This window comes from Anastrepha obliqua, chromosome 5 (assembly GCF_027943255.1).
Source record: "Anastrepha obliqua isolate idAnaObli1 chromosome 5, idAnaObli1_1.0, whole genome shotgun sequence".
NCBI classification, from domain to species: domain Eukaryota; kingdom Metazoa; phylum Arthropoda; class Insecta; order Diptera; family Tephritidae; genus Anastrepha; species Anastrepha obliqua.
The window spans coordinates 91,127,486-91,149,398 of NC_072896.1; the positions used below are offsets into that span (position 1 = coordinate 91,127,486).

General features: G+C 34.0%; 1 protein-coding gene across 8 annotated transcripts in view; it reads left to right on the forward strand.

The window, feature by feature from the left end:
- The window catches only part of LOC129247635 (protein bowel), a 49,801-nt gene extending 45,337 nt beyond the window's left edge, over positions 1-4,464 (forward strand). For all 8 annotated transcript variants that reach the window (XM_054886846.1, XM_054886841.1, XM_054886838.1 and 5 more), the window contains exon 3: positions 1,913-4,464. In XM_054886846.1, the coding sequence (XP_054742821.1) occupies positions 1,913-3,698 (1,786 nt within the window). In that variant the 3' untranslated portion in view covers positions 3,699-4,464. The remainder of the gene's footprint in view (positions 1-1,912) is intronic.
- Positions 4,465-21,913: the final 17,449 nt, after the last annotated feature.

Genomic DNA, 21,913 nt, shown 5'->3' on the forward strand with positions numbered 1-21,913 from the left:
AAACCCTATGGCCCCAGTACAATAGAAGGAGGACTCAAAAAGTCGTAGGGATTCCATACCATTCAATTTGCAAACTTGTAGCTGTGTTTACCGCCCCATTGCAGAAGCTGTGAGGACCTTTCAGAGCAGGAGACTGTTGTGACTTTCTCTGTAAATGTCCGAGTTGGCAGCTGGACGATTAAGGCCACTGGGTACTCCTTTCTTCGACAGCCTGGGTCAGTGCGCCAACTTAAATCCCATCAATCTTCTCCATTATATCAATAGCTCTGGCCGGCTGGGAATATCTGCCTGTTAGAGGTCGCATAATGGTATCAAAACGGCGCTTTAGTGCTCCTTGATAAGTGCTTGAGTGGTATTTCAACCATTTCCTCTACCTACCCACTGTCTTCAAGGTCAGTCTTATATGGGTTCCGGGGCATAGAGATATTGAAGAAAGTTGTAAGGCCGATGAGCTAGCCAGAGGTGCTAATCTTCCACTGCTTGAAAACTGAAGTAATATTGGAATTCCAGTGGCAACTTGCAAATTACGAATAAAAAGAAAGTTAATAGGTCATGCAGAGAAGAAAATGCTTACATATGTATGTTACAAGCAGGCTAACTTGGTCGCAAAGAGATAAGAAAAGGTCAGGATAATTGCTCAACCTCTCAAGAGAGAACATCTCGAAGGTGGGAGCTTGTGTCACACACCGATCATTGGCTATTAGGTAGACACTCTTCTAAGCTGGGAGTATTTTCTCATCAATACTGCAGAGGTCGTAGAGACGAGGAAGAGAAAGAAACAGTAGAATATTTTCTCTGTAATTGTCATGCTTTAGCTGCGAGTGCGGCGGTTTATTAGGAAAAGATTCTTTTGACTCTTTAACGGAACTATTCGGTGTTGGGGTGAAACCTCTCCTACACTTCATAAGAGCGTCTAAATGATGCCTTGATGAATAAATACTGAGGTTCCCATGTCAAACAGTGGTTCTACAACGAACATTGGCTAAGTGAGTTGGATATTTTAAACCGACATCCACAAAAGCCTAACCTAAGCTAATACTGCAATGGAATTTTTTAATTTTTGGTGGCTGAGGTAGGCTTCAAAATGCCTTCGCACTTACAGCGACCGTCGTCTACTGCGTCGAGTGTCCACTAAAGCAATACCTCTTCTCCTTCTGAGGAGACTCCCTTCCCAGTACTACTTTTTGTATTTTTTCGGGAGGGCCTAGAACGGCATCCATAACGGACCAATTCTATTCACCCACGTCTGAGTCCACCATATTTACAGCCAGCTTTAATGCCATAGGTTCGTCTTCTTGCGTCTTTATCTGTGCGGCTTCGCTTTGTTGCACTGTGTCGAGGTCTATCTCTTTTTCCGTAGCAAGTTATCGATGTATTTCTTAACCGCGTTCCAGCTGTCCTTTGGTTCGAGCATTTTACCGATTATGTTGCTCGGCGCGATGTCGTCAAACTGCTTCCTCAGAGCATCTCTTTCCGGGAGCCATCAGTCACAACTACAACAAGTCGAGCAGGCATCGAACTATATTATTTTGAGATAGTGAAATAATCGTAAATTATAGTTTGATTCAATAATTTTACCAACGCTCAGTCCAATAGTTCACCGGGGTAGTCAGTACGCTACGCAGGCGCGTCCACTAAGATTACCAGCGCCTTTGCTTTGCGCATCGAGGTGCCAACAAAGCCACATTTAATGAGCAGTGCCGCGAACAACTAAAAGCGAAACACAGCGCAATTATTCAGGCCTATGTGCATACATATTAATTTCCAACTCTTTCACACAATTCTGGTCATTTTTTTGTTTTCGTTTTTTGTTATTATTGCTGTTATTTATATAATTCGCTTGAAGGCTTACTTATAAACATTTATCTTTTTTTCTCCCTCTCCCTCTTTCCCATTTCCCCCACGCACACAGATACATTCACTCCAAGGAGAAGCCTTTTAAATGCACCGAATGTGGCAAAGGTTTCTGCCAGTCGCGTACGCTGGCCGTCCACAAGATACTCCACATGGAAGAGTCGCCACACAAGTGTCCCGTTTGCAGTCGCAGCTTCAATCAGCGCTCCAATTTGAAAACGCACCTGCTCACGCATACCGACCACAAGCCATACGAGTGCTCTTCTTGTGGCAAAGTCTTCCGTCGTAATTGTGATCTGCGCCGTCATGCGCTAACTCACGCCGTCGGCGATGTGCCCTCCGAATATGTAGATGTAGGCGAGGAGGATGAGGGCCGACATTTGAGTGGTGATGAAGAGGATACCCTATTGGAAGTAGATTCACCGCGGCAATCACCAATACATCGTTTACAAAGCAACTCACCAACGCAAGAGCTGGGAAGCGCGGCGGATGCTGAGAAGGCGAGTGAAAATGCGCGCGCAGCTGCACGTATGCGCCTCAAGCGCAAGGCCTGCTACGATGCGGAATTGTCAGATGAATCCGAAGAAGAGCTAGATGAGGATGACGAGCTGGATGAAGCCGAGCTGGAGGATGCCGAGCTCGATGATGAAGATGAAGTGGAAACGGCGCGTAACAATTTGAATGAAGGTTTGTTGGAACCAAGACCCACCGGGCAGGGTGTAACGCACTGTCATCATGAAGGCGGTGAGACGTACACTATGCGACCGTCACACGAGACGCGTGACTCAAATGACCCCACACATGCCGCTGGCTCGCCGCACTCCTTATGCGCGCCACCACCCGGCTCCGTTTTCATGCCGTCATCCTCACCGAGCGCACGCTACAATCCGATGCGTGCATTGCCTGGTGCCGGCGAATCTATACATTCACCCTCAACATCCAATGGGCCCGAGCCTTACATACCAATGTTGCATGTACGCAGAGATCTCCATCCCAAAGCGCTGCTGCTGGCAGGTGTTGAAATGAAGAGCGCCAATTTATTGCCACCAAATGTGATGATAGCAACAGTAGCGGCGGCGCAAACTACATCAACACAACCACCACAGCCACCACAACCAACGGCTGCACCGCCAATCACCCTACCGCCTGGGCTAACAAGCGCTGGTACACACACGTCGTCGGGCGCGCAACCGACTGGCGTGCCACCACCACCCTTGCCGCCGCTTGTCGAACCAGGGAAGAATTTACAACAGCCACTGCATTCGCCGCTCGAATCAATGCCCAGTTTTCTTGGCTCCATACCCATACGCAAACGTATTGTCGGCCTCGAACAAATGGCGGATGCGCAACGCGCCTACAACGTGACAACAAACACCGGACTGATGGCGCTCAATATGACACGTACGCATGTCGCAATGAAAGTCGCTACCCACCCACCGCAGCCGCCGCCGCCCCCACCGCACAAGCAATCGCCGCATGCTTTACTACCCAGCAATGCGTACTTGGTCAATCAGTCGTCTCTATTGGGAGCGAAGTCTTTGGGTGGTGATGGTGCTGGCACCAATTTAATTTCAGATGCGTCAACGCACATGACTAGAGAGACGGGCGGCACGCCAGGTGGAGCGGCGCCACATATGCCGAGTGTTAGCAGTGAGCGTCATTTCTTGTTGATGCCAAACACAGTGGATTTGAATACTCCTGAGTCCTTGGCTGGTGGTGGAGGCGCGCGTTCCATAATACCACCAGCGCCTACAACAATAACAATGCAACAACAACAACAGCAGCAGCCACCGCCGCCAACGAGGCGCACTGGCTTTAGCATAGAGGATATAATGCGGCGCTGAGGCTAAGCTTTGTTGGTTGAGAGGCTGCGCGCTTAATGCGTGGCGGCGGTTTATTTTTCCTATGATTTGCCCACTTTTTTGCATTTCTCTACGCTTTGAAATGCTTACGCTAAGAAAATGAATATATTCGCTATTAATTGATTTAAAATATTTTAGTTTAAGATTAGATTTCAAGTGCCTTCTCATGTAACTGTGTATGTACTCACATACATATATAGATATTTTAGTGCCCAAAGCCAATCTACTGCATACACACACGCACTCTATACATATTTATAAGTATGACCTATGGTTTTTTAAGTTATATGCGCGTACTTTGATTTTTGCTTACAGTTAAGTGCTTCTAGTTGTAGTTACTTGCATTCAATTAAGCTTTTTTTAAACTAAACTGCATACAATTTTGGATATAATGTAATTAATAGGCACACACACACACGTACATATGTGGGCATGCATGCATGCACTTAGTTTAGAATCGTGTAAATATAAGTTCAACCGTATGAATGTATAACTACTTGCCGGGCACTTAGTGCTATAAACGGTTTTCAATATTATAAATATACGCGTACATTTTACAACAACTGACAAAGGACAGCTCAATATTTGTTAAAAATGTGGGCTGAGAGAACGACGCAAAGCCTTAAATAACTTAAATTATAACAAAGGTGAATATGTAGGTGAATTGATATGACAGTGGATCTCACAAAACATAGAGAATAAAACAACAAACAGTCTACAGAATATTCGAGCTTTTTTCGCCCTCAGTGAATATTATTATGCTTTCTAGCAAGTTGGACCCATTTCCAAATGCATTCTATGGGAGTAAAAAAAATGTGTATGAGCTTGAGAATGCTAAGCATCTCTTTGTTATTTAATTAAAAAATAAAACAAAAAATTACTCTAATATCCACGCACGCTATAACTATACTGAGAGAGATACTGCATGCGAAAGAGAGAGCTTCGCGAAGAGCGCTTAGCTAACACTTAATCTAACATTTCTCTGCTAGCACTTCTATAGCAATGTAAGGTTACACACAGAGTGGAAGCGAAGCCGAAGACAAAGTCGAAGCCCACGACAGTCGGTTCTATGTAACCGGAACGATTCGGATTTATATACGGTCAAGGGCTGGCACTTCAACAGCATTCCCCTTATATAGTATGTATGGGAAATGTTTATGCTGTCACAACAACAACAGCGAATTGTTTGCGTTGCGAGCAAACTGGCGAGTGTTCATAGAGGAAGACTCGCACGATGTAATAACTATTAAAATGGATTCGCCTTCAGATGGAGCAAATATTAATTGTTAAAACAGCAAAGCCAGAACATCACAGAAACATTCAAACTATAAAGCAAAGCTACTTGTGACTACCGCCAACGCTACTAAAATGTGGTTGTTTTTAAGGAGTGAACATTTTAACAAAAGCAAGTAGCAGACTTGAATTGGTTTCACTTAGTTTGCCATGAAGTTTCATTAGGCACGACTTGAGTAAATGAACTCAACTTTACAAAGCGAAACCAAAAATAAAATCTTTAATTCCACAAATAATTTCGGAAACACCCCTAGCTTGACCAGACTTAAAAGAAGTCACAGGTTTTCTCAACGCTTTTTAAATCACTTTTCAGTTCCAAACTTTGTTTCTTAGATGACAGAAGAGCTCAGATTGCCACTGTCCCTGGGACGAGTGTTAGATTTCGTAAAAATTACTGCAGATTGGTACTTTATTAAAAAAAAAACTTGAAAAAGGCGTGTTGCTGGAAAGACCCCTATAACTTCAAAATTAATAATAATTTTCTATCGCATAGAAATTTGATGAAAATTAAGATCAACTTCGAAGTAGGAGACGCCTTCTTCTTCTTCTTCTTCTTCTTCTTCTTCTTCTTGCTGATGCACACATGTTTGCTCTCTCATAAGTTTGTTAAACTCTCGATCCTGAAGCAAACGACCCGGATTTGATTATTTTGGTTCTTAGGGCGAGTGTTTTTTTACCTATGTTAAGAATTGTGTTGGTAATAAATTTTTAAAATTTGTTATTAAAAATTATTTTTTCTTTAAATTGTATGAGATCCACAGTATACTTAAAAAATTAAGAATTCATGAAGTTTTAAGATTTAAGTAAACGGCATGCGTCAGAATATTAAATAAGTAAAACAGCCATAATTTATAAAATCATTAATATAATAATAATTAAATGAAAATTAAAAGCATTTTTCGGTTATTTTGTTTTTTTTTTTTTTGGTTTTTTTTTCTTTTCGGTGACATAATCGGACAAAAAGTTATGCTTATAAAAATCAGCGAAGTCAATTAATTCTTATATGGCTTTTAAAAGTCGATATATAAAAGGTTTGCCGCTGTACTTATTGGAAAATAACTTGGAGCCTTTGTTTTATTTTAAATTCTGTGGGAAAATTTTAAAACTCCGTTAATTAACAAAGCCTCCGAAACATTTCAAAAGTATTACTCAATGTTAAATTAAAATTTGTTAATTAATAATAAAATATTCAAATAAAACAATGCAGTAATTACAAATTATTTAATCTTGAGAAGAGATAACTAAAACATAATAATCAAAAATGAAATTAAATGTAAAGCAAATAAAATAAAATATAACAAAATAAATAAATAAAGCTAAAGCAAATATGATAAAACAACGTAAAATAAAAAAATATATAAAATAAATTAAATTAAATTAAATTAAATAATATCAAATTAAATATTGTAAAAATAAGTGGAATAAAAAAGAAGTAAAAAATATTAAATAAAAAAAATGCAAAATAATATACAAAATTTAGATAAAATTAAATAAATTAAATCTAACAAATAAGTTAAATTAAACAAAATTAAATTTAATGAAAAATAAGAAAAAATAATTAAAAAAATAAAACGAAATATAATGAAACAACGGGAAATAATAAACAAAAATTATATAAAAGAATTAATTAAAATAAATTAATACCAAATAAAATGAATAAAAAAAAGAAAAAAATAATTTAAAAAATGTGAACGAAATATGAAATGACTAAAATGAAATAATGTGGAATAAAAAATTAAAATTTATATAAAATCAACTAAATTAAATAATATTATATAAAAATACGTGGAATAAAAAGAACAAACAAAACTGGATAAAATTAACTAAAATGAAATAAAACCGGGAAAAAATGTAAAGTAAATTAAAAAAATAACCTCGAAATAAAAAGAAAAAAAAATTACAAAAATGAGTGATAAAATATAAAATTAAATATAATAAATCCACATGAAGAAGAAAATAAAACACAAAAAAAAAATTATATTAAAAAAATAGATAAAATAAAATAATAATATCAAATAAAAATAAGTGAAACAAAAACAAATTAAAATTAAATAAAGAAATCAAAAATGAAACGAAATAAAAAAAAAATAAATTTAAAAATTTAGAAATGAAATCTAATATTAAATAAAATACATAAAACAAAATAGAACTAAAAAACCCTAAAAATAAAAAAAAATCAGTCAAAACTATGAAACGAAGTATAATAAAATAATGAAGTAAAAAATAACCAAAAATAAAAATTATATAATATAAAAAAAACTATATTAGGTGAACTAAAATAAAATGCAATAAAGTGATGCGCAATAAAAAATAAATAATTGAAAAAAGCAAAATTACGAAAAAAATAAATAAATTAAAATACAACATAAAAAAGCTAATTTAGATAAAGCAAAATTAAATTGAATTAATTAAAATAAGAAGCAATGAGAAAAGAACACCATGAAATAAAAAATAAATGAAAGAAACTCAGTTAAAAATAATTAATTAAATTTAATTAAATATTAAATAGTAAATAATAAATTGAATATGAATAAAAAATTAGACAAAATAACTTATAACAAAAATTTTATGAAATAAAAAAAATGAAACTACAATGGGAAAATAACAAACTGAAATAAAAAATAGAAAAAAGAAAATCAGTTAAAAATAATAAAATCAATCACTTATATTAAGGGGACAGATACCTGCAAACGGCCATATTTTCCCTGATTTTCATTAAAATTATTTAAAATGAAGAAGTCAATATACTTTTTTCAAAATTGGCATACAGTTTAGATATACATTAAAATAATATAACTTTTTTTTTTTTAATTTTAATCATTTAAAATGGCGGATGTACACTCAATTCTTCCAGGAAGGTCGCAACGGGGCTTCTCAATCGGCGGCAATTGTAGCATAGGCGTCAGTGATCTGAATACAAAATTGTTGTTTATAAATGCCATTATTTCTATATGAATTAAATAAAAAATAAGGAGAAAAATCACAGAATAAAGTACTTAAAAAAATGAATTTTGGGGAGAATTTTCCTCTATTTTTGCTACGAAAAAAGTATTTTTTTCGAAAAATTTTCGTAACCTTGAAACACATAGAAAGTAATATCATAAAAAAGATGTGTGCAAAATTTCAGGGAGATCGGCCAATAACTTTTCGAGTTATCGTGTACGCCAATTTGAAAAATATAGTTTTGAGAAAAACGCGTCTAAAGTTTGAATACAACGTAACTATAGCTCGCCCAGCGCTCGAACGCAAAGAATAGAGTCGTCACGCTTGACGATCCATAATATAAGAAATACTTAAATTTACGTTCTAAAAATGTTTTGACATATTCTCAAAGGATTATATTAACATTTTATGGGAAAAAACTTTTTTCCGAAATTTTACAGGTATCTGCCCCCTTAAATAAAACAAACTAAAGGATAAATAAAAAACCAGTTGAAAAATAAAATAAATAAAAAATATAATTTAAACAATTAGTTTTAATAAAATGAACTGAAAGAAAATACAACAAATAATTTAAGTAAATAAACTAAATCAAATAAGTTTGAAAAAATAAATCAAGACAATAAAACGAAACATAATAAAGAGACGTGAAAAAAAAAAATAAAAATCATATAAAAAATTAGAGAAAATAAAACTAAATAAAATAAAGAAGAAGAAACTACAATGACAAAATATCAACATGAAATAAAAAAAATAAATAAATAAATATTTACATGAAAAATATAATTTAAGTAATTAATTTCAATAAATAAACTGAAAAGTTGTGTTTTATTTTGACATTGTGTTTTACTGATGCACAACATAACCTTTTAAGCATGAATATTTTTTTTCGCTTCCGATTGACCTGGTTCACCTGGCAGACTCGAACATTTTCGACGCTTAGGGTTATCCTAATAGATCCATTTTTGATCACCAGTGGCGATACGATGCAGAAAATCTTTTCTTTTCTACCGTTCAAGAAGCATCTCACACGTCACCAAACGTCTCTCGATATCCCTCTCCTTCAATTGATGTGGCACCCAGTTACCTGATTTCTGGACCATTCCCATCGCGTGCAAACATTTACCGATGGTTGATCTGTCAACATCCAACTCTTTAGACATTTGGACATATCATCAAGGGTTCGACATGCGTCTGCATCCAATAAATGTTGTAGTTGAGTATCCTCGATTTCTTCGGTGCACCTTCGCGATTATTCGCCTAATCACTCACGCCGAAATTGCCACTTTGGAAGCATCGAAACCACTCTTTCAGAGTTGTGTGAAAAATTGAATTAAATAATCTAAATCAAATTCACATGAAAAAATAAATTTAATAAAAAAAATATGTATATAATAAACAGACTTGAAATAAAAACCAAATAAAAATCGTATACAAATTTCGATAAAATAAAATATAACAAGAAAAAACTTAAGTAAATAAAACTAAATTACGTTAAACTAAAAAGAAATAAAAAAAGTTGATTAAATAACATGAAAATAAGTAAATGGCAGAAAAAAAATTAAATAAACTAAAATCAAATAGTAGATACAAAAATAGTAGAAAAAATGAGTAAAACAACGTAAAATAGTAAAGAAAAAATAGCTGAAATAAAATACAACAAAATAAATTAAACAAATGCAAAACAAACAAATATGTAAACTTGGAAAATTAACGCAGTTATAAAATATCATAAACTTAAAAACAAATATATAAATAATATAAATGAAAAAATATATGCAATAAAAATATGTACGAATAAATAAAAATACGCAATTCTGAATAAAATTTTAAACTCTGAATAAAAATATCAAATAAAATAATTCAAAAATGTATCTACAATCAGCTTTAATACGGAAAAGGAATATAAATTCTATAAAAAAGTAGGAAAAGTAAGAACAAATAATGTAAAAAAAATTATAAAATTTGACATAGCAACTAAATAAATAAAAGCAAACTCCTAAATTTAAAAATATGCATTAAATTATTTTCTAAGGAGCTAAGATTGTATTAAGAAATCTAAATAAAAAAAACCCAATTTTATTTAAGAAAATTAAAAGGCGAAATACCTATAATTGCTTACAACTACTTATATACATATTTACTTATACATGTGCGTGTGTACTTAAGTTTCTGAATGCCTTTAGAAAATATTTTATCTTACTTAAATTAAGCATTCCATGTGTCTTCCTCTAAGTAGCCCTTAAGAATTTCTGATGAAATATGATAAATAAATTACAGAAGAAAATTAAAATATGAAATTAAATGGATTTTTTTCTTTTTTTGCACAAAATTTAAAAGCGATTTTTTTTAATGTATTTTTAATTTTTTTAGAGAATTTAAAAGTAATTTATTTCTTGAATGGATTTTTATGTTTTTTTTTTACAGAATTGAAAAGAAATTTTTTTAATGGATTTTTTATATTTTTCATAGAATTTAAAAGCGACTTATTTTTTTAATGGATTTTTTATTTTGTTTTCACAGAATTTAAAAGCGATTTATTTATTTTTAATGGATTTTTAATTTTTTTTTACAGAATTTAAAAGCGATTTAATTTTTTTTAATGGATTTTTATTTTTTTTGCAGATTTGAAAAGCGATTTTTTAATGGATTTTTTTTCACAGAATTTAATAGCGATTTATTTTTTTTAATTTTTTACAGAATTGAAAAGCAATTTTTTTTAATGGATTTTTATATTTTTCATAGAATTTAAAAGCGGTTTAATTTTTTTGAATGGATTTTTATTTTTTTTACAGAATTGAAAAGCGTTTTGTTTTAATGGATTTTTTTTTCACAGAATTTAAAAGCGATTTTTTTAATGGATTTTTCATTTTTTTTTACAGAATTGAAAAGCGATTTTATTTAATGGGTTTTTTATTTTTTCACAGATTTTTATATTTTTTTATTTTTAATTAAAAGCGATTTAATTTTTTTAATGAATTTTTTTTTTTTGTAATTAAAAGCAATTTAATTTTTTTAATGGATTTTTAATTATGTTTTTTCACAGAATTTAAAAGCGATTTAGTTTTTTTTTATAATGGAGTTTTTATTTTTTTACAGAATTTATTTAAAAGCTATTTTTTTTGAATGGATTTTTTATTTTTTTCACAGAATTTAAATGCGATTTATTTTTTTTAAGGGATTTTTATTTTTTTTACAGAATTGAAAAGCGATTTTTTTTATGGATTTTTTATTTTTTTCACAGGATTTAAAAGCGACTTATTTTTAATGGATTTTTTATTTTTTTCACGGAATTTAAAAGCGACTTTTTTTAATGGATTTTTCATTTTTTTTTTTTTAATTAAAAGCGATTTAATTTTTTTAATGGATTTTTTATTTGTTTTTTTTTTTTTACAGAATTTAAAAGCGATTTATGTTTTTTTAATGTTTTTGTTTTTATTTTTTTCACAGAATTTATAAGCTATTTTTTTGAATGGATTTTTTATTTTTTTCACAGAATTTAAATGTGATTTAATTTTTTTAATGAATTTTTTTTTTTTGTAATTAAAAGCAATTTGATTTTTTTTAATGGATTTTTAATTATTTTTTTTCACAGAATTTAAAAGCGATTTAGTTTTTTTTTATAATGGAGTTTTTATTTTTTTACAGAATTTATAAGCTATTTTTTTTGAATGGATTTTTTATTTTTTTCACAGAATTTAAGTGCGATTTATTTTTTTTAATAGATTTTTATTTTTTTTTACAGAATTGAAAAGCGATTTTTTTATGGATTTTTTTTTCACAGGATTTAAAAGCGACTTATTTTTAATGGATTTTTTATTTTTTTCACGGAATTTAAAAGCGACTTTTTTTAATGGATTTTTCATTTTTTTCTTAATTAAAAGCGATTTAATTTTTTTAATAGATTTTTTATTTGTTTTCTTTTTACAGAATTTAAAAGCGATTTATGTTTTTTTAATGTTTTTGTTTTTATTTTTTTTTTTCACAGAATTTAAAACCGATTTTTTTAAATGGATTTTTCATTTTTTTTTTTTTTTAATTAAAAGCGATTTAATTTTTTTAATGGATTTTTTATTTGTTTTTTTTTTTTTTACAGAATTTAAAAGCGATTTATGTTTTTTTAATGTTTTTATTTTTATTTTTTTCACAGAATTCAAAACCAATTTTTTTTTAATGGATTTTTATTTTTTCCACAGAATTTAAAAGCGATTTATTTTTGTTTAATGGATTTTTTATTTTTTCACAGACCTTAAAAGCGATTTTTTTAATGGATTTTTTATTTTTTTCGCAGAATTTAAAAGCGATTTATTTGTTTTTAAATGGATTTTTTTTACAGGGCTTATAAGCGATTTAATTTTTTTTTTTTGAATAGAAAAGTTTTTAAGTACTGAGTGAACGACAAATGAGGATTTAAAACAATAACGAGCAGCTATTGGTTTTTTGGGCCAACCACCTTAAAGTTACAAAAAGTTACAAGGTTTTAATAAATCACTTGGTGTAAAATACGACAAAACGAACTAAGTAAGCAGTGCAAAGCATGAAGAAAGGTTTTCAAAAATGTATAGAAATTCCTGCTCCTTTCATGTTGCGCATTAAGTACTTTATAGACACATTTACTATTCATACTTTTTTTTTTTTTTTGTTTTTTGTACTTACACAAACTCACCCATTTATTCTTCACTTAAGCACGTACTTTTTTGGAGTACGCTTTTTTCTGCTCATTGGCTAAGCGCGCTGGTGCAAAAAGGCACGTAAAATGTCATCATCACAATTAAAGTGAATTTAATAAAATAAAATGGCAATGCTTTGACAAAATGCGAAATTCATTTGCTGATGCCGGCAGTCAGCTATCCATTGAGTCAGTCAGTCAGTCACAGATCGTTTATTCAGTTATGTGAAAAGGCATATTTATGGCCTTTATTAGCGGTTTCTCCCGCACCGCAGTGATAGCATCTGCCACATGCAATAGACACAAATTTGCGTGTGTGGGTGTGTGTGTGCAATCATCATCGGGGGACAAAAGCGCAGCATTGAGTGAAGCGACGTGGCGTGCATACAATTAAGTGTGCAAGTGTAGTGGTACTCAGCATTGAAACACATACACACGCACGTGAGATAGCCTAGGCTTTCTTGAAACTTGATGAATAATCCAGCCAGCCATGCGCCGCATTCAGCGCCTTTCGCCACTCAACCCACAAACTTTGCCGATAGTAAGCGAATGTTTATTTGATTACACAGTTGAAGTTTGTAAAGAAAGTATTTATTAAGAAATAATAAGAAATGGATTGCATATAAAGTGTTGATTAGTGAAAAGTACAAGTACTTGGAAGTATGCAAATAGGCAATGAAGTTTACAGGAACGCACTTGCAGCGATGTATGCTCGTACATAGCCATGAGACGCGTGAAGGTGTGGAGTAGACATACAGTGCTGATTAAAACTTAAGCACCTTTTTCATATATTTCAGTAGGGGTTATATAATTCCCTTTTTCACACACAAACAACATAAAATATTGTTCGATATAATTCTCAATTAGTTGCTGGGTGAGGTTAGGTTTACCTGGTCTCTAAGACCAACTCACTTAGACCTTACAGGTACGTTGTGATACCACTGTGCGACAAGAAATCTCATTTATTTATCTCCGTGAAACCTTTTTGTGGCTCTTATGAAGCGCAGGTTTGGGCTAATCCCCACGCCAAACAGTTCCTTAAGAGAATTAAAAAAGTATCTACTTATAAAACCTGCTCTGATTTTAGCTAAGGCTGGACAATCGCAAAGGAAGTGCTCAACTGTTTCTTCAACTTCCTCATCTCTACAACTTCTGCAATATTCATGCGAGAAAACTTCGAGTCTCCAGGAATGACTGCCAAATAGCCAATGACCGGTTATACAAGCCACCAACTTCGAGATATCCTCCCTTGAAAGGCTAAGCAGTTCCTTTGTCTTTTTCTTGTTTGTTTGCCGCCACAGTAGCCTAGCTGTTATGCATGTGCCTTCATCTCTCCATTCCCTATTGGATTCTTGGATAATGTTGTTTTTGATTATTGGTTTGCACGTGGTCATAGGTATCCCAATGGTATTTCCATCACTGAACAGTTGAGGAGTAGTAGCTTTCCTGACTAGCTCATAGGCTTTACAATTTTTCCTTAATGTCTCTGTGCCCCAGAAACCCAATAAGACTGGCCTTGAATGCGACACTAATAACATTTAGGGCAGCCCGGCATTCCTGTACAACCTTTGATTTTAGCCTGGCCGCCTGGCTATCCAAAAATATATTTATTGCAGATTTTGTTATGGCATGCGTATTTAGATGCGTAGCCACTTCTTTTATGACTAGAACTTCTGCCTTAGAAATGCTCCAGTAACCCAGTCGTCGAACGGATAGTTCAAGTCCTAATTCCTTGGAAAATACTATTAGGTGCGCAACTAAGTTCTCGCTGTTTTTTTTTTTTTTTTTTTGATGAAAATACAACTTTCTGAAAAAATGGTTACAAGTGAATCATTGAAAGTATTGCCCATCGCTGGCTACTACTTTTTCCCATCTTTCTGGTAGATCTCGTATCCTGTCACGGTAAATCTGTTCATCTTTCGAAACTATCCACGGATCAAGCCATTTTTTGATGTCTTCATATGAATGGAACTGCTGGTCAGCTAGACCTTGTGCCATCGATCGGAACAAGTGATAATCGGATGGCGCAATATCTGGAGAATATAGCGGGTGGGGTAGGATTTCCCATTTCAGTGCTTCCAGGTAGGTTTTAACGAGTTCCGAAACGTGAAACCAAGCGTTGTCATGCTGTAGAATCACTTTTTCATGCCTCTCCGCAGTGCTCAGCTCAATCGTATCAATTGAAGTCGACACCGATCCCCAGTAATGGTTTCGCTTGGTTTTAACAGTTCATAATAAATATGTAACACCAACTTGGTCCCGCCAAATACATAGCGTAACCTTCGCAGCGTGAATATCCGGCCGAGGCAACAACATATAAGCATGACCCGGCAGTCCCCATGACTTTCTTTTCTTTGGATTGCTGTAATGAATCCATTTTTCATCACCCGTCACGATGCGATGAAGAAAACCCTTCCTTTTTTGCCGCTGGAGCAGTTGTTCATAGGTGAAAAAACGGCGTTCAACATCGCTTGGTTTTAACTCATAAGGAACCCAAGTCCCCTGTTTCTAAACCATTCCCAAAGCATGCAATCACTTGAAAATGGATTGGCGGGTAACTCCTAATACTGAAGCAAGCTCGTCTGGCGTCTGACATGGATCCAGCAATGCCTCCAATTCAGCGTCTTCGAAGGTTTTTGGTCTTCCTTCACGCGTCACGTCGTCAACATTAAAATCACCGTCTTTGAAGCGACGGAACCGATCTCGGCACGTTGTTTCACTTAAAGCAGCATCCACATAAACCTTTTGTAGCTCTCGATGCATTCAGCCGCCCTTTTTTTCGAATGAAAGAGGAAAATCAACACTTCCCGCTTGAAGAATCTGTCGAAGGTGAGTCTAGGAATAAAAACAGTCCATTTTTTGTTTGTGACTATTCAGAGTATGCGAAATAGAGACGTGGCCACGTATTTCTCTACAAGATTTAGTGCAGGCAAGTTGATTAGCACTTCCAGCGCTTTGTTTGGTGTAGTCCTTAAAGCATCAGATATGCATAAAAAAGCTGTTGGACTGTACTCATGATTTTAGCGTTAGTAGCATTTTGAGCAGATGACCACCTTACAAGTATTCCACATTTTGATTTACCTAACTACATAAGTATGGAGCCAATGTGTAATACCAAGTGCTAACCTCCATTTAATACCGACTGCTCTTTTGTAAGTGTATAATGCAACGTTGGAATTCTTTACCCTTTACTCGATGTTAAGTTTCCACGTGAGCTTCTAATCTAAAATGAAATACTTGACATTCTCTCGCGAAGGAATCTCCAGAAAGGAATCTTTAGAAAGTAATGGGAAAGTTATAAGAAGGCCATTTTTCTTAGTAAAATGAATTAGTTCAGTTCTTACGGGTTTTATACCGAGTCCCCTACTCTCCGTCTAGCTTTTTAGGTCATCCGTTGTCAAAAGTTATGCAAATATCATCCAGAATAATATGAAAAAAAAGTTGGTCAATATCCGCAAATTAACCCCCAGAAAGCTGGCAGAGGACTTGAACATTGCCTATGGATCCATTTAGGACATTGTAGTTAATGATTTGTGTTCGCGCCGCGTTGCTGCCAAGTTGGTCCCAATGGACCGGAATTTAATGCAAAAAAGGGATCGCGTTGATATCACCAAAGGCATGATTTCCAAGGCTGAACTCGGCTGAACACAAATTCTTCCATTGCATGCTTTGGCAACAAGAACGTCGAAAGCTGGAAAATGCAGTTGGTCACTGAAAATGTAATCGACAAGATGCTAAGTAGCGAAGAAACGTGAGAGATCATCAGTCGGTACCTGGACGCAGGCACATAGGCATAGACCTTTGTAATGAGGAAGATGGAAAGCCACTCTGAAGTAAAGCGAAAAAAAGCTGAATCCAAAGTTCGTGGGTTTATGAGTATGACACGCAATCCAGACATCAGGCGAGTGAGTAGAGAGCTCCAAAAGGACCCATAATAAAAAAACCACGTCGTTTTCAGTCAAAACAGAAAGCGTTGCTCACGGTTTTTATGGGTTATAACGGTATTGTACAAGACAAATTTTTGTTAGAAGCTCAGACAGTTAATCAGGACTATTATTTAGGCGCTATGAGACGTTTACGTGAAGGAATTCACCAAAAAAAGAAAAGATTTGCGGCAAAACAACTCGTGGATTTTGCACCATTTTTGACTAAGAACGAAACGAATACCAAGGGAACAGCCATCGAATTCACCTGGATTAGTTCGCTATGATCTTTTTCTGTTTGATCGAGTCGAAAAACCACTACGGGGAACGCTTTTTAACAGTCGAAAGAAAGTAATAAAAAAATCGCAGCTGGCTCAGATCGCTATACAGAAAATAGAGTGGCAGAAATGTTTTGAGTGCTGGAGCAAACGCTGGCATAAGTGCATTTCAGTTGATGGAGAATACTTTTAAGGCGATAATATCTCTTTTGAGGAGTAAACTTATATTTTGAATATTCTGAATATATTCCGAAAACTTTTTAATGAAGGTAGTTTGTATAATTGTTGAAAATATCATTACATTAGTTGATTGTCCGTCTAGTATACATTAATATTTAATTTAAAGAAATTAATATTTCTTTTTGTATATTGTTTATTTTAGTGGACTATATCTGTTTTCTTTTCGGCTCTTTTTGTAGTTATATAGAACCAATTATTTCCGTGCTAGTTAAGGTTAAAATCTAATGATATATTATATTTTAGCTGAAACTACTTCAAATTATTTCTCCGCATCCGAGCTTGGTTCCAGGGCTGCCAGCCAAGTCTCAAAGGTGGCATTTCAAGGCATTTCCCTCTCGCCGATGATAAGGTTATATCGCCTTTTACTCGTTCGTTGTTTGGCGAATGAGACAGGAGCACCAAGTTTTTACAGTGGGTGAGGTTGTCAATAGAAAAGAAGTGGCGCATCACTTTTCCATTAGAAAATATGAAAATTAATATCCAAACTTTACTTTATTAATTACTTTCTTTCATTTTATACGGGACTGAGTAAATTTTTTTGCAAACTTTTACCAAAAACTGAAATGTTGCATCGAGAGTAAAAAAAATATTTTCTTGGCAAGAACAACAACTGGTCAAATGGCGCATTTTCAGTTGTTAATGTGAAAGACTCTGAATCAGAGGCTTCAAAGCGGTCTCGAAGCGGACGTTTACAAAATTCGTTTAGCAAATACGGTGAACGAACACAACGGAGCAAGAAAATAGATGTTAAGAGAGTATTTCTGAACTATTTATAAGCGGGAGGTGCGTAAAAATAAATCAATTGCAGTCATTTTAAGGACGTTTAAGGGTGTTTTTACTATAATAAATATTGATAAAAACACTAATTCGGTTGGAGAATAAGTTCATATCGTTTTTATATTTTCTTTTACAACGATTTGTTTGCTGTTTGGCGAAGGGCAAATATTCATTCGATAGAACTCTTTCTGCCCTACAAAACTATTTGAATTATATTTTTGAGGTATTTAATTTTTTATTAGTTTTGAGGCTTAGAAATGGAATACCCAAGAGGCAAAAATCAACAGTTTCGACAGCTGCTTTTCTTTGCTTCTCATTGCGGTCAAAAAGCTCGAAGTAGCCCAGAACATTTGCGACGTATATGGACGAGAAGGTGTCATAGGCGAGTCTACAGCCTGGAAATAATTTGCAAAGTTCAAAAATGGTAGCTTTGAAGTCGACGATACGTCCCGCAGCAGAAGGCCTTCTAAATTCGAAGAAGAACGTCTCAAATCACTTTTGAAGAGGAACGGCCGCCAAACCAGTCGTGAATTGGCGATCATAAAACGATTCTCAATCTCCTTCATTCAATGGATTTACCGAAAAGTTGGGAGCCTGGGTGCTTCACGAGTTCAACAAAAAAAAAAAAACAACTCCGGAGTCGTACATTCATCGGCGCGGTTTTTATGACAATTTTAAGCACTTTTGAGGTTAGGCTTGCATGAGAGGTATACTTTAAAATAAATCATTCACAGCCATTTTCCCTTTTTTTTTTGAATTAGGTCTTGAAAAGTTACATACAAAAAAATTTAAGGGGTATTCTGGTCTAGACGCCTTAATTTTAGGTATTTTTAAAACTAAGATAAAAAAAATGAAAAATATTTTTACCATCCAATATTTTATGGATTTTATTAATATTGGAAAAGTATAAAAAAATTATTAAAAACAAGAAAAAATTAAAAAATCGTGGAATTACAGGCCGGCGGAGTGGGGGCTACATAAAAAACGGTGCTCCATGGTTGACTTGATTCCAACCCTTATGGTGATCTAAAACAAACAATTTAAAAAAATTCTTCATTAGTTAGGATGTCGCTATCGGATTACACCAAATCAAAGAAAAAAATTCACAAAATGGCGTCAACTTGAAAAAAAAAAAAATTGTACCTTCTTTTTTACCTTTTTAATTTTTTTAAAATACTTTGAACTTAAATTTTTCAAAATCCGAGGCAGGCGTGATAGACAGATGTATAATAAGAAATTCTTATCAAACTTCAAAGCGATCGATCAAGTAAAACTTGAGATATCATGACGACCATCTCAAAAAAAGTAGTTTTGAGAAAATCGCGTTTGAAGTTTGAGCAACAATTCCAATAGAATAACTTAGATCATAATATTTACTGCTCACTCTGGACTAATCGGCGATATATTTGCAGGTATATATTATAGAAGTATAAAGTATATAAATATGTATAGAATAAATAAAGGTTGTGTGGGATACAAAAGATTTTCTGGAAAGAACGAGTCCTCAAGACGTCCGGTAACATCCGGCGATTCGCTCCACTCGGCCAGCTTAGACGCCACGTCACAAAATCCGCTGTATCGCCGAAAATAATTCGAGTTTTGTAAAATCCGCTGAAGGGCATATTTTTGAAGGTCTAAACTTTGAAAATATGCAAAAAAAATCGATTTTTCAAATTTTTAGACGAGAAGGGGTATTCCCTTAAAAAAAGTGTATGGTGCTCAACCATTGTGTGGCGTCTTCACAAAAAATGTATGAAAAAATGTGCGAGTGGTTGCCAATATTATGACCAATACTGTATGTGCCCATGCACGTATCTTCATAAGCTTTAATAAAATTGTAAAAGCAGTGAAGTATCCGCCACACGTCCCAGTACTTACCCGCACAAGTACGTTTTGCGGTTACTCCTTTCTTAGGTGTATATTTTGAAAAGTTTTTGATTAAAATAAAATTATTGTTATACGAAATAAAGTTATGCGTGACTTGTTACGTTGATGAACAATTGGGAATGGGCCCACCCAATGATATTGACTACTTACTTATGTGTCATCGAAGAAATAAAATTAAAATTGACTCTGCACAGCTTTCTAGGCATTTCCGCTCAGGTTTGAGTTGCATACGTAGGATTTTCTATTTCAGCATTATTCGGTTTCATGGTGAAGTAAAGTTGGTCGTGTTCGCCGTGTCCAATGTTGTTGCCAGGTAAAGATTTTGTTTGTAGCTAAAAATCGGGAGGTGGAGCTAGAAAGAGCTAAATTATTTTAAGCAAATATAGGTCAAAATATTTCAGATTTGTTAATGTGCGTACTTACATTTATTTCTTATTTAACTTTAACCGATTTTATAATAAATAAATTATTTTACAGGAATAAGTGAAAAATAAAAGCCTCTTAGGAAAGTGGTGTGCTTAACCAGCTTCGTTTTCTGATTATAAAAGTATACAAAAAACCTTTTCCCGGTGCGCCTGGTATAGCGGAACTGGGCCAGAGTTAATTTTTTTATATTTCAAAACACCATATTTTTATCGCACCTACCTAGTGACATCCATCTAGTTTTTTATCGGAGCATAAACGAAATTTGTTTAGCGGCGCACTTTTCGTCATCAGCATCATTACTTTCAGAGTCCATCTTTTAACGTTCGTCGCTTTCTACTGATTCCTGCATTTCTTCACTTTCTTTCTTTCGAATGAACCATATAACTCGTAGCTGCGGAGGAAATACCATATGTCGAATATATTAAAAAGTAAATGCCATAAAATCATCTAAAAGATTATAATTAGAAAAATTCATTCCAACAATATTTCAGTTTTGTTATATCATTTTAAGTTCTCAAGCTCTTAAAAACACACCCACTACTTGAAAACGCGTATTGTAATAAACAAATAAGCTCACAATTTAACGTTCCCTTTTGCGAAAAATTTTGTTTTTGAAAACCTTTTTGGCTAATTAAAGAAATGTTTTCAGTGATGGAAATCTTTATTTTAACCTTCATTGAGAGGTAAGAGGAGGCGCTCCATAGCATGTCTGTTTGTATACTGCAGTTGTTTAGTTCACAAGTGTTAAATATGATTGACGTATGATGTCATTTGAAAAAATTATAAATTTTCGATGGGGTGATTAATTTTGCGCCACCTTTATTAAGAAGTAATCCATACAGCCACTACTCGTGTTACGTCGTTGTTGTCTGAACAACGACTGTTTGGCAAATTGTGCTGCTAAATCCCCTATGACGTGGCAGTCGAAGTTACTATCACAATTTTGCTCTGGATGGGCAAACCTTGAAATTTATCAATCATGAGCAATCGTAGAGCGGGAGAAACTTAGTGAAACCATTTTACGCGTCACAATTATAAAAGTCAAATATTATTAAAGTCAGACTTACAAACTTGCGAGGTTCAATTATCTCCTTCATCTATGTACTTCGATATCGCCTCACTGCAGCAAAGAGAGTTATTTCAATGAAATTATCTTCCACGATTAATCGGAAGGTTAATTTTTTGTAATGTACAGGGTTGCCCATATTCGACGGACCCATTTGGCAATCCTGTATCTTTTGAGAGAGACGTCAGATCGCTTAATGACATACCGCGTTGGAAGCGTCAGTCCAAGCAGATTTTTACCATGGAACAGTACACGCCACGCGAGTGCTCCCAAATTGTTGAAATTTACATTCAACAAAAGAAGTCAATTGTGAAAACTCAACGTGCGTATAAAAAATTAAATAATGTGAAAAGTGCGTCTTCTAAGAACACCATTAAACGTTTGTACGAAAGGTTTTCGACTGGTGATGCTCTTTCTAATCCAAAGAGACCAAATCAAAACCGACCAAGGCTATTGGATGAGAATATTGCTCTTGTACGATAATTATCCGCATTGATTTGCATTTATTCCCGTATAAGATTCAATTGACGCAATGATTGTTGCCTGCGGACAAGACTCGTCGATTGGAATGGGCCCAAAGAGTCATCGAAATCCGTCGGGTCCGTCGAATATGGGCAACCCAGTAGTAAATATGTAGAACAGTTGTAAAATGTTGAAAATCTTTCGTTATATGTTTGGCTGAATTTCTTCTATAATTT